This window comes from Fulmarus glacialis, unplaced genomic scaffold (assembly GCF_000690835.1).
Source record: "Fulmarus glacialis isolate BGI_N327 unplaced genomic scaffold, ASM69083v1 scaffold35962, whole genome shotgun sequence".
NCBI classification, from domain to species: domain Eukaryota; kingdom Metazoa; phylum Chordata; class Aves; order Procellariiformes; family Procellariidae; genus Fulmarus; species Fulmarus glacialis.
In genome coordinates this window covers 102-13,512 of record NW_009196538.1, presented here as the reverse complement: position 1 = coordinate 13,512, position 13,411 = coordinate 102, and the positions used below count along the sequence as shown (strand labels likewise).

Genomic DNA, 13,411 nt, shown 5'->3' with positions numbered 1-13,411 from the left:
GAGTACATTAAACTGGAATAAGTTAACATTTCAAACAGAGAAGACCCTGCTGTTGAAATAATATTAGAGATTTTAAAACAATTTTCTCTCCTGCCAGCTGTGTTATCTGCACAGTATCTCTCTGATCTTGCCATGTAGATTAGTAACTTCTTGGTCTACGAACTCTGCAAGTCCCTCCTGGGTTCCTGCAGTGGTTGTAAGGCTGGGCTCTGCATCTGCTCCCAATGCGGGGCAGTACCTAAACACTTCAATCGCTATCTGGATCCAATCCCACAAGCTGAAACACAGAGCTCCTCATAAAGCACAGCAATCTGCCACTTTCATTCAAAGTGCGTCTGGAGAAAAAAAGAGAACAAAAATAAGGCAGAACAATGTCTTCACAGACAGAGCAGCCACTGTTGAGGAGGATTCGCCTCCCTCCTGAGCCTACGGCAATTCACAAGCTCACCTTCCCTCTCGCAGTCCAGTGCCCTAATCACCACTTGTTGCATGTTAGGTAGTCTATATCTACTGAAGTTGACTAAAATTCTATTTAAAGGCTAATTACTGTGAAGTTTACAGGTTTTTTTAAAAACATTCTTAACTGAATTTTCAGTTCAATTAAAAAACTTAATTCAAACTGGGATTAAAAGGAAAAGTGCATTTCTTAATCAAAACTCTCAATTAGAATAAACCCATCATTTATAATCATTTCTGAAAAATAATTGCAATCTGAAAAATCACATTGCCTAATACTTTTTATTTTGAAGCTCTGCTTATTAGTCTTTTAAGTGAAGAGGTAACAGTCGCTGCACAATCCTTTCTAATCAAATTGTGTGATGTACATTTTGCTAACAAAATTTCAGCTTTCCTTATCCAGCGTAAATAGCATTTCCCCACCCCAGGTGGAGATGTGCACTGATCCACATCCTCAGTGAGGTTATCATCCAAACCCAGCACCAGTTGCTTGTCCTTGCCATCCCACCCGATCTGCTGCACAGCTTGCACAACAGCTCCTTAGCTCATTTCAGTCAAGGTCAGCTGCACTAAATTGAAGAACTTAAACTTGAGGGATGGTTTTACGAAACGGATTGAGCCAACCTAAAAGCTCAACGTAACTAGTCATACTTCTCTCCTTCTAGTCTGGCTGCGTGCTCCTGTTGCTCATCATCCTCTTCCACAAATGTAACTCACAACAACAGCAGAAGACTGCCTATTACCCTATAGCAAGAAAGAAGGGTTTGTTTCCCATCATCTAACAAACTGAGAAGGCTCATAGATGGCTCCAACAACTGCAAGAGTTGGCAGAGAGAAGAGGATGCATCACACAGGCAGGAGGAGAGAAGAAAGGGAGGCAAGACCCGCCTCTTTGAGCAACAGTGACCCATTACTGGCTCAGGTGATGATAAGCTTTGGCTGACACGTGTTAAGGCGCAATCACACAATTAGCTGTCAGATCTGAAGAGCTGGTACCAAGACACCAAGAGCAGCACCTCCTGAGCCAGCACAGCAACAGCTGGACAAGGACAAACAATCAAGACCTTCCTTCGGGTGTGGCGTAGTGGTGATTGCAGCCAAACCACCCTAACTGCTTGCTGCCTCTGAAATGGGAAATCCCACCCTCCCTTCAGTCCTCTGCCACACGCTCCTCCCTGCTGACAAAAGCACTTGTGTGACTTCTCAGACAGAGGATTAGATTGAGAACTAGTCTTTTGTTTTCCAGGGTTTGATTTCAACCAGACAGATTTCCAGACTCAGCTGACTGCAGGAACATTATTGCCAGCACAAGGTGGAAAGGGACTGCAGTGAAGCAAATTAACCTGCACTAAAATGTCCGGTTAAACTTTCTTTTGCAAAATTAGTTTTCTGCAGATCTACTTCTTTCAACTAATATACCATAAACCGGATGAATGCTAGTACCCAGGGCAATTTAGAGCAGGAATGTTTATGCAGGACCACAGCAACAGAAACTCAGATCAACTTAAAATGATGCTGGAACCACATCTTTACACTGCAAGAGACAAGCAATGTCCATCAAAATGGTTTTTAAAAAAAAGGTTTTCACTAACTTGGCTGTACCAAGTCAAAGCATTGCAACTGTTTAAAAAATAATATCTTTCCTAGCTTGAAACTACTGTCTCCATACAAAACAATGCTCTTCTCTCTCAAGTTAAGGGTTGTTTTTATGTTCTAAAAATACATGAAACAGCCCAAATGCCCTGTTATGAATACAACGTGCTGATGATTCAAGTTTTTAACACTTACTCCAAAAGCCCAAATTTGGAATAGCACTTCAGAACAGTTTCTTCTGCTGTTCTTCCAAACCCTTCATTTAACAGACAGATGATCAAAACACTTGTAAGACTACATTGTATCAGTGAAGTGCTTGAAAACTTGACTGGCAGATACAGTACACAGTCCATGTTCTTTTAATTACAGCAGCAGCATACGTTAGTAAGGTCCAAGTATGAAAAAAATCCTATGTCCTCTGCATGCTACGAGGAAATGATGCATCTGTTAAAGCCACGCAGTAATGCCACAAACTGATGACAATCTTAGTCTTGCCAGCACAGGTAGCTATAAGCTCATTTGAAAGGCATTAGTTCTCAGCATCTCGCAGTCTAGCAACTTGAAACTTTTTCCACAAGCCAAGAATTTTATTATTTAGATAAATAATATACAGCATATGGACTATTGTGAGACTATTCACAATGGAAAAGGATTTAATGTGTTGCATAGACTTAAGTAGAAGGTTGATAAAAGTGTTATTTTTAAACTAAAATGTCCCTGTGTGAGGAGGTAATTGTAGTGTTTTTCTGCTAAGCATGTCAAGTAGCAAGGAGGAATATATTTTTGGTGTTGTAAATCCTTTAAAAGCTGGCAGATTGCCCTACCATGGTGCCTAAGCATGTATCACAAGGGAGGAGCGGTAGTCAGCTGACTTCAGGGCAGGGAGAAAACCAAATTGAGGAAAAAACAAGGCAGAACTTTAAGCACAACTGTAATTCAGGTGGTTTAAATAAAACAATTTGCCTATAAAGATTTAAAGGGTCATGCTGAATATTTCATGTTTTCTCTGCATAGTTTTCATCTCTGGTCTGTCACTATTTTGATCTGTGTATCTTAACGCATGCAAAAATGTTAACATTGTCTGATTTTTTTAAACTTAAATATTCAGAAGTTAGAAAACAAGAGTTTTACGGTAGTTCATGCAATTTAAAATTCTTTCCCCTTCTTCATCAAACTTGTGAAAGGCAAAGACCTTAAGGGTAGGGAGTGAAGCATGATAATGTAATTATGGTCTTATATAACTATCGTATCATTGTAAAACTTTGCAATACAAATGACATTCTTTTAAACATCACTTTCTGCATTTAATTCAGTTCATGCGTTCAGTGGATTTAAAGTCACTGAATCATTTTGATTTACCCACTGTTAAAAGTATTAAACCCATAAATTGTATCTAATTAAATGATATCTTCTCAATCAAATAATCTTATTCCAATTTCCAATTATTAGTTTCTGTTTATGCCTTTTTGTGCTATATTTGGTACTTGATTTTTTTTTTCTCTCCTTTTCCAGCTTTTTTTGCTGTTTTCATGTTTCCTCTAAATCCTTTCAACAAATGTGCTCAGCTCTTAAGGACCCCAGTATGAAGGATGTTCTCCAGGTTTTGAATAATTTTCATGGATCTTTTCTGCAGTCCCCAATTTTTAAAGTGCCAAATAACCATCAATATGCAAACAACACAATCTACCTTTCCTCTTAACAGTTGACTTTGACAGTTTTTTTTTTTTAAACCACACCATCATACTAAGACAGGAACTTGTGAAGATGTTTTTGCCTCGTATGACCCCACAGGCTTTCCAGAAACAGTTTCCAAGATACAGTAACCCCAGAATAGGTATTTAATTATTCATTTTTCTCTCCAAATAGGATGGGCTAAGCAAGAATTCTTTACTGTGAACCATTTGCTCTGTCCCAGCAATTGTAATTTACTACTTGGATTTTTGCCATATACAAACATTATCAGACAGGATTTATATATTTATTTTCTCATCATTGACAAAAATACAGGGTACACTATAGTAGTTCCGATTCCTACAGAATTTCTGTAGGAAGATACTAGTCAGTAATAAATCTTGTTATCGAAAACTACTTTTGAGTTCTACTTTTTCTTAATCCACTCAATAAATACTTCTGTATCGAATTCTCAATACTGTGGCATTTTGCCGAACATTTACAAGCATCTTTTATGCAACAACAGCATATCCAGTTATGCAAATATGCAATGGTTTCTGTAATTCTGATCGATGAAGGCAACAGCCCCCTAAAGTTAAATCAAAGGGTTAAACACCATTTTGCATAGAAATAAATCAGCTAGTATTAACTACTGTACTTTGAGACATACAAACCTCCCCTTTTTCAAAAGTACTTGCAAAAGAGCGTTCTTCAATACCCATCCTTCTCGGAAAGCTTGTACAAAGCTAGAAAACTGCAGGTGGAAGTTGGCATTCCAGGGGGCGAGAGAGGCCATGATGGAAGATCAGGCTCTGGGGTAAACTTCCCTTGCATTCATCACGCTTTCAGCAGCAATACTAGTTATATTGTACTCAATACCTTGTCTTTAACCTCACAGGTTATATATTTGAAAAATAAAAATTGAAGAACTGAAATCTACCGTATCAACTGAATTTTGAATCACTTTTTCTTTTATTTTGTCCGAGTTTGCAATTTGAATTGCCAACGTACAGTTACCTGAGTCTTTCTGTTTCTTAAATTTTGGCAAAGTAACATTTTTTCCCCATCTTTTTAGAAATACCCAGTATTTCAACACTTGTTAAAAAGGAGCATCAGTATACAAAAGATCTTCCAAGGAAAATCTAAAAATTCCTGAATTACACTATTTGGGCCCGATTTAAAATATTTATTGCTAACAAGAGAAGTTGAATTATTTTTCATTCCTTAAGTAAATAAGGAATGTGTTCATAGCATTGTTGTAGGGAGGAGGAGGGAACTGCATTGTCAGCAATAGTTTGACGGTCTCCATTTAGCAAACCCTATTATTAGAACATTTTATTTCTACTATATTAAAAGCTGTATTATTCTGAACTCTGATAATTACAGATACAAAGATATGAAGACCAAAAAGGACTTCCTATATTAATTTCTGTGCCCAACTCCATTGCGTGAAACTACTTAGCTATCTTTCAGATCACTATATACTGCTGGTATTGTTTGTATGATGACACTGATGTAAGTCCTGGAGAATGTTTACTCATTTAATTCTGGCATGCTGACAACAGCAAAAGTAGCAGAAGTGTGACCATACACACCTCCAGTGAATCTTCAGAAATTTTGAAGGAGAAGGATAAAAAACTTCTTTAGCTCCAAAATCTTCTCCCTTACAGGTCTTTGAGATTCATTGCAAGCAACAGAGGAGAACGTTTCCCAAAAGCAGCAGCACAAATTGTTATGTCAAAGAAAAGATACAACAACTAAATATAGAGAACTTCTCGCTATTACTGAACAAATTAGTAAGAAGGCAATAGTACAGATCTAATTTTTTAAAAACGTATTATTTATAAAAGCAACAAATATTTCACTAGAGACTATTCATACCTTAAGAGATCAGATAACGTCATTGGTTCTCTCAACCAGAGTAATGCCATGTAGCAAAATGAAAGGGTCATTGGCATCGTCATCCTCAGTTTCTCCTTTTGGTTCTTCATTAAATACAAGCTACCATCTACCGATCCAGAGCACACAGAGGTGCTTTCTTGGGTTTATGTTAAAAACAGAAAAGAAAAAAAAAGTAATTTATATGATATACACACAATTCATGGTATACAGAAAACAAGATAAAGGAACATACAAGGACCCTTGTTCAGCAACCAGTAATATTTTGAAATCATTACTTTGAGTAGTTTGGTAGTTTGTGTACTTTTCTACTAAACAGCTTAACTAATTTATTCATCTACCACGATATGAGATGACAACTTGTTTCATAAACTGCTGCTTCACTTGACTGAGACGCTGGATCATATGAAGAGACAAAACTCACTCTGGTACCCATCAAAACAGACCTTTTGTTGGGAACTACACTTAAACCTGGAGTTCTAGAAAGACACTAACTCCTACATAACATATAAGTAACAGTACTTACGAGCTGGAAATACTATTTCCCATTTGAGAGATAAGGGAACAGTGGGGAAACAAGGAAAAATTCGATGTGCTTAAATCAGTTCCTCAGAGTTGGGGATTAAAACACAGAGTTTTAAACTTCAGCACAGTCAGGACATTAACAAGAACATAATTTACATTGCAGAAATTTTACGGAGGTTAAGGTAGGTATCCATCTGCCATATAATCTCTAACTGTGGAAAAGTAAGTATTCTTTTAAAAAACATATCTACAGTCAGTGAAAAAGAAAACACTTTCAAAACAAAAATATAGCAAATGGTAAAGAAGGTGGGGGGCAAAAAACCAACCAATAACATACAACCAAACCTCTTTATTTCCTTACTGAGATGAATCACTGAAAACTAAGAGAAGCAGCAATGAGAAATTTAATTTAGGGGAGTGATTTATGAGTTAGGAACCTTTTCAGCAGTGAAACCTGGGAGTTCAGGTAAGGAGGAAGAGAAAAAGAAAAGGCCCTTTTTTTTTGATCCTGCTAGGACAAATGAAAATGTTTTGTATTTAAAGCACACCAGCACAAAATGTCAAGCATTGATTCTATAGAGATGTTTTCACTGTGCTTCCCTACAGACTGTTCACCTGTTCAGACAGGAACAGCAAGGGCTGGATCCACAGCTCCCCAGCTGGGAGCTGCAGGGCCATGGCAAGCAGCCTGCAAAAAACAGTTTAAAACTTCAGAAAGCTTGGCAGCTCCATGGTTATGCTGGCAGGTGATAGCCAAGCCTGTAAAGTGACAGCCGTCAGCGGTAGAGCTCCAGCGCCCACTGACACGCAATATGAAGACAGACACTACAAACAGCGTGTTCCTGAGCCAGAACTGGTCTTTGATGCCACCTACCGGCTCCTAAAACGGCGGCCAGTAGCACTAGGGACACAGCAACAGGTTAAAAGAACCAGCTCAAACATACACCTCGTACAGACCAAGTCGAGGTCTAGATGACAGTATCCTACGAGGTCTATCAGTATAGGTGCGTTGGAGAACAAAAGCAGGAACATCAGTTAATCTTTTTAGTCAACAGTTTCACCTTTTACATGGATACTGCTTAAAGGCAGCTTCATGACTGAAGCTTCATTATTAATTTCACATTCAACTCAATTTAAAGTAATCCTCATCATATTTGTGGCCTTAATGATGGTGCACAATTTCCTTTTATTTCTTCCAGCTTATGCAAGGCATGACAACACAACAGTTACACGCATATAATAATTTAAAAGTTTAATAGGCTTCTCTAGCAATATCTCGGTGGAATTTGCTATTATCCCTACACAAAAATAACCAAAAAAAAAAAAAAAATGCTTGCACATTGGACAAGCCTCTTAGGAAAAAAAGGGTGTTGAGGTTTCCAGTCTGTAGCAATAACAGCTCAGTAAAAACAGCACAGAAAAGGAAACATGAATCTTCACAACAATTTATAATCAACTAGAACACATCTAGTATTACTTGTCTTAAATTTCAATATACAAAACAATTCCTATGTCTGTTTGGTTTCACCAAAATGTACTTCTAAGTGTCGCTGAACTCTTAATTCATTTCAAGTGCTTTTAGTGAAATCAGTAGGACTACTTAAAGCTGAATTCAATTTCTGAAACAACAGACCAAGAACATGTTAAATTATGGCCTATCTTAAGGCTATCTAGCTGTTCTAAAAACTCTAAGAAACATAACTATAAAAGGCACAAATACCAAGGAAGAAAGGAGTTCCTCCAGACATCAAAAAGGGGAAGAAAATTCCATGGAATATTTTCACTAGAATTTTTCACTCAATTCTTTTATTTTCATATAATATATATTTGTGTAACACCGAAGATCTGCTACATGTACAAACATACAGTGACTTTTACCTGAAAATTTTGCCATTTTAATATATAAGGATGAAAAGCACTCACATTATATTCACAAAAATTTGTGTCACCATTTTTGCACCTTTTTCCCTTCTCTAATTCTGTCTGGATTTTAAAAAATTTCTTAATTTTTTTAATTGCTGCAGATCAAGTTTCTCATTCTATTACTATTTCTGGACTTTACGAAACAAAGAGAAAAACATGAAAGAACAAGATTGCATTCTTCTGAGGGCAGACAAGCAATATCATAGAAGAACAGAAATGGGACATAAAGAAGACAGTATATAACAGGGGAAAGAGAAACACTGAAACAGACAAAGAAGGAAAAGGCAAGCAAAGAATAAAGCAAAAAAGAAAAACCATCATAAGTTTAAAACGCAAGCAAAGGCTTTGAAATGTGCCTTGAAATATCAGACGTTGCAGCATTGTCCGGCATTACACTTGCCCAGTAGCACCAAACACTCCAATTTTTTTGTAAAAAGTAAAATGTTTAGCATTCTGTAATTATTTTCAAGTTGATATTGTGAACAGAAAGGAGAAACTGATGGAATGCTAAAAGAAGATTTTTGATAGAAGGGGTTATAGGGAAAGTAGTGAAAAGAATGCAGAGAGAAAAGATACTGTAAGACCAAAAATACTGTAAGGAAAAAAATTACAAAGCTAAATATATCTATGGGATAGAAAAAAAAAAATAACCTTCCCCCCAAAAGAACAAACTCATGTTTTTTAACATCAAAGTTACCACCGACAGCTCTGCTATTAGCTAAACAAGTGCTTATTCTTTAAAGCTGCTGTGTTTGTGAACATCCAGCTTCGCAGATATAATAGCAATTTTTCCCCACTCCAAACAGGAGGCATGGAGCAAACTTGTTATAGAATAGAGCTTCCTCCTGTATTTCCCATTGTATTTCCAGGTCCTGTTCAACTTTCATCTCTTTGGGTGGGGTTTGGGGAGGAAAGTCTTCTATTTCTCGTAGAATATAAAGTACTCTAGTGGCAAACAGGACTGAAAACTTTACACTTTCCAACCAGTTCCTCCAATTCATTGCACATGAATACACTTCATATATATTCATTTATTTACATCAAAAAAACTATACAAAAATGGTTTCCAGACAGTTCAGTTCATTGCTCCTACCTGAGACCTTGCTCGTTGATGAGGCAAAGCTGCAATCAGTTTGTAGATCCCCCTCACTTTCAGAGACAGATAACAAGTGAAGAAGGCTAGGTCTCTCTGGTTCACTGTCCACATCAGTACTGCTATCACATACCTGTGTTTTGTAAATAAGTCATTGTATTATCTACTGTTAGTTACTGTCTCAATCTGAAGAAACCAAATAATGCATGATAGATGCAAGATCAACAGTAAATGAAGTTTAAACCAAAACTGTTCACATTTTTACTTTCTCTATGAATCACCAGTACGTAAAGAAACCCTGCAAAAAAAGTATTTTAAAAGGATTTCTCAAGATAAAAAGATTTCTAGTAATTACATTACATTTCAATCCACTACAATGACCAGAAAGTTGGCAATACATAGAATCAAAGCTTGATGAAATAAGTAACTTCAAGAGAGCAGGCAGGAAAGGATGGTAGCTGATGATGCATTTTGTATTGTAATTTCTGCTCTACCTACTGACTATCTATGCCAAGACAAAGCAGTATTTTTAAACAAGCAGTTTTCCATACTCGGAGAATTATTTGTCTCTTGAAATGGGGAAAAAAAACAAAGCAACAAAATGGACATGTGGAACCCTGTTTAGAAGGCATCCTTCATACTGAAGTGACATTAACACAAGCTAGATATGTGGCTTGAATGAAGAAGGCTTCTGTTGTTGCTTTTTAAAAAGGTACCCAACATCTCATGGGATTTGAGCTTTTCACCTACTGATAATGCTTTGACAGTTTTCCCAGCTGGCCTGTTGCAATATGCCTGTTTGCTCTTCTGAAGATAACGCCTCCAAAAATTGCAAAGAATTTCATCCTGATAAATACAAATGGACAGTGATTAGCGCAAAGTTTACAAGATCATTAATTGCTGAGAGAACAGACTGCAATTTCTAACTCAGGAATCTGAATAATGTTCCAGCTCTAATTTTATTAACCGTGATTTATAAACTATGTTTTAAAATTACCAAAGAAACTAAGTTTGTTTTTATATGCTCAATGTTTTTAAACAGGGAGTTGTTCAATTCACTAAAAATTACAGTCTTTTTACATAACACCCCCATTACACACTCAGCATGTAGAACTCATACTGACATCTACATACCTTCATTTGTGGACATACTCCTAATGCTTCCAAAGCTTCAGCTTGTTTCTTGAGCACGAGCTGAAAGCCTTCACAAACATACCATTCACAGCCTCCATCTAAGTAAAAAAAAAAAAGTATGTTTTTTGTGTTGGTACTGTTTTGGGGTTTTTTTTAACCTTATGCACACTTATTTCCACTTAATGTTCTGTTCTCTTGGTATCTATCAGGACTGAGAGATGTCTCTCTATTAAATAATTTCAGATCCTAGAGCATAGACCAGCTACACTGAATACTCCATTAACTTCCATTTATTCACAGCCTTAATCAAGAAGAAAAGCTACTGAACAAGCACTGTTCTCCACACATTTCCCAAGAGTAACATATTTCACTATAATTTCTAGTGTGGCAATCCAGTGGAGAGTTAAGTGACCGGTTTTAAAATAACTGAGAACCTGTCATTAAAAAATGAAATACGATCATTTCTTTCTCATCCCCGGCACAGAAAACTGGAACACATTACGGTGGTGAGTCAGGCAAAAAACAACCAATATCACCATGTTCTTTACCATTCTCTCCCACAGAATCATACAAATTTAAATGAAACTTTCTCAGATATTCAGAGCTTCTAGCAAATCCCAGCACAACATGAATTTCATAAGGAATGGGCCTTCTCCAATCTATTCATTATTCCCTCAGACTGTGTTACATTTACTTTTCGCCCTTACCTCTCTATATTTACAACTCCTTTTCTACAGGCTTTTGGTCTTCGAAATTTTCCCTGCATTTCTCAATTTCCTTTTCACTCCCTCCACACCTGTTCTTCATTATTTTTCTTTCCAATCACACCTCGCATCTCACCATCTTAGAAGTTATCTGCCCAAAGCTTCTGCCCTGCTTTAATGATGTTGGCTTTAACTGTTAACCACAGATACAGCTTACTCCTATAAATGCATGAAAATAAGCTGCCATAGTATAATGTAACTACGCTCACAGAAAGGACTGTGTGAAGCTAAGGATTTCTTTCTTAAGAAGCCTGGGGGATGGCTAATGACCTTCCTAACAGGAGAAATGAAAAGCATGAAGTGGTACACAGCTGAGACTTTAGGAGCAATACAGGATAAAGACAAGCGGAGGTGTTAAGGTTTTTCCCCTTTTCACTCCTCCCTTCACTTCCCCACAACTGTTTTTTTTCAAAGGAATGTAGTAATCCACTGCCACCGCACTAGAGCGAAGATAGGTCAGCGTACCAGAGACAAAGATAACCCCATTGCTTCATTTAGCATTGTAATGCATTTTTGCCTTTTGAAAGTGACCACAACAGTAAAACATCTATCCAGCCATCACAGTACATATACATAGCTCCAGCAGCAGCCTTACCATAACATCCTTACAGCATATATCATCATATATAATGACTACTATTCTTTTGAATCATGAAATTAAAAGTACAGAAGTGACTCTGGATGAAAGATGTAATATTGGTTTAGCTATTGTAACTGCATGAAATCTCTTCCACGTAGGTTTGTGTGTAGGTTACAGTGCCAAGTACCTGTAATGCAAGCCAGACTGACATTCTAAGAGCTGGGTCACCATCACATCTCACTTACGAAGACAGACAACTTTTCTGGTTTTGTGATAGCCATCACAAGGAAGGAACAAAGGGATCACCATATCTGAATGCATGCCACCAGTATCTTCAGTGAGTATTGGCTTCCACAAATCAAAGTGGCAGTAAGTAACACATAGTTCTGTTCAATGCAAAAAAACCACCACCAGGCTCACAGAGGTCACCTGTGGCTCAAGAAGTCACCAAAGGTGACCACCTAAGCATTTGAGGGGTGTATTTTGTTCCTGTTCTTACAGCCTTTCCTAGCTACCTGCTTTTGGCCACTGTCAAAGACATAATGGGCTAGGTGAACCATGGCTGAACAGCCATTCTTATGCAAAACACAGAGGGAAACTCATACATACCAGTTTTTTCCTGCTTTCTTAAACCTTTGGAGATTGTCTGGATTCTTGTATTAGAAATAAAATCAGTGTTTACAACTTCTCTAGTTCTCTGCAAAACAGGAATATATCTTAGCAAGAAAAAAAGCCAGGCCTAACTTACATAGATTGTCCCATCATAAAACATAATGGAGGAACTTGTTCAAATTTCCTAAACTAAAGGGAGACGGAACATTCTGAACTTTTCATTCAGAAATTGCAAAAATAGAAGATTACTATCTTGGATGTACAGGTGATGTGCATCAGGGTTTGCCTACATTGGTACTGTACTGAAGTGCAGCAGTACCCAGGCAATACCTGTAAGGCATCTAGACAGCATGCAGGCACTACAGCTACAGCAACACAGCATCTTAAAATGGCTCATTTTAAATTTTGTGATTTCAAGGAACATCAGTATTAAACAGTCTCAAGTAAAGCATGAAACAGGAAGAATCACAATACTGCCTTCAACTCCTAATGCCAAGGAGGAAATCTAACATTTTCTTAATATAAAACCAAGAAACAATCAAAATAAACCTTTTCCAAGGCCAGTAGCTTAGCTTTTTACCTCGGTAACGTTGTGGCAAGATCTGCAATAAAATCTGCCTCCATCAGTGAGACCCCAGTTCACTTCTGAACATTGGGCACAGCGTTCATTAAAATCCCTCTAAAAGGAAAAAAACACAACAGTGTTTCACATGTGTTCAAGTAAAACAAATGGCACTACCGCTAGGCTACTGGACAGCTTTTGAGATTATTCATAGAGGAGAATATTTTTTTATGCCCTTTATGTTAGCTGTGCCTGATAACAAGTAATCATAGCATTTGCTATCAGTCATAGACAACTATGAACAAATTGCATATGTGAACATTAGTACATGGGGAATAATAATCCACACCTAGCACACATGACATGGCTTGAAAAAAACCACCCATCAGAAATGGAAGCAGAGACAAAAAGTAGAGAGTGGCAGATGAAAGTAAAAATAAATTTCTAGAACTGCAAAGAAACATATGCAGTGGAAGAAAGCCTGCACAAGCCGGTGAACAGACGTGCCGGGAGAAAGGGAGACTTCCCGGAGAAACCGGAGGAGGAAGGACAAAAGAAGGAAAACAACAGACTTTTAAAAAGTGTTTTTCAGAAGCACC

The 13,411-nt window shown here is 37.4% G+C and overlaps 1 protein-coding gene across 1 annotated transcript; it reads right to left on the bottom strand.

Annotated features, from left to right (window-relative positions):
- Window positions 1-247: 247 nt before the first annotated feature.
- On the bottom strand, window positions 248-12,929 carry LOC104072699 (TATA box-binding protein-associated factor RNA polymerase I subunit B-like; the record flags this gene model as incomplete). Its single annotated transcript, XM_009572233.1, has 7 exons — window positions 248-335; window positions 5,602-5,758; window positions 9,161-9,293; window positions 9,911-10,006; window positions 10,295-10,392; window positions 12,248-12,335; window positions 12,831-12,929. Coding segments are annotated over 7 exons (759 nt in total), but the record flags the coding sequence as incomplete, so codon positions are not given.
- Window positions 12,930-13,411: the final 482 nt, after the last annotated feature.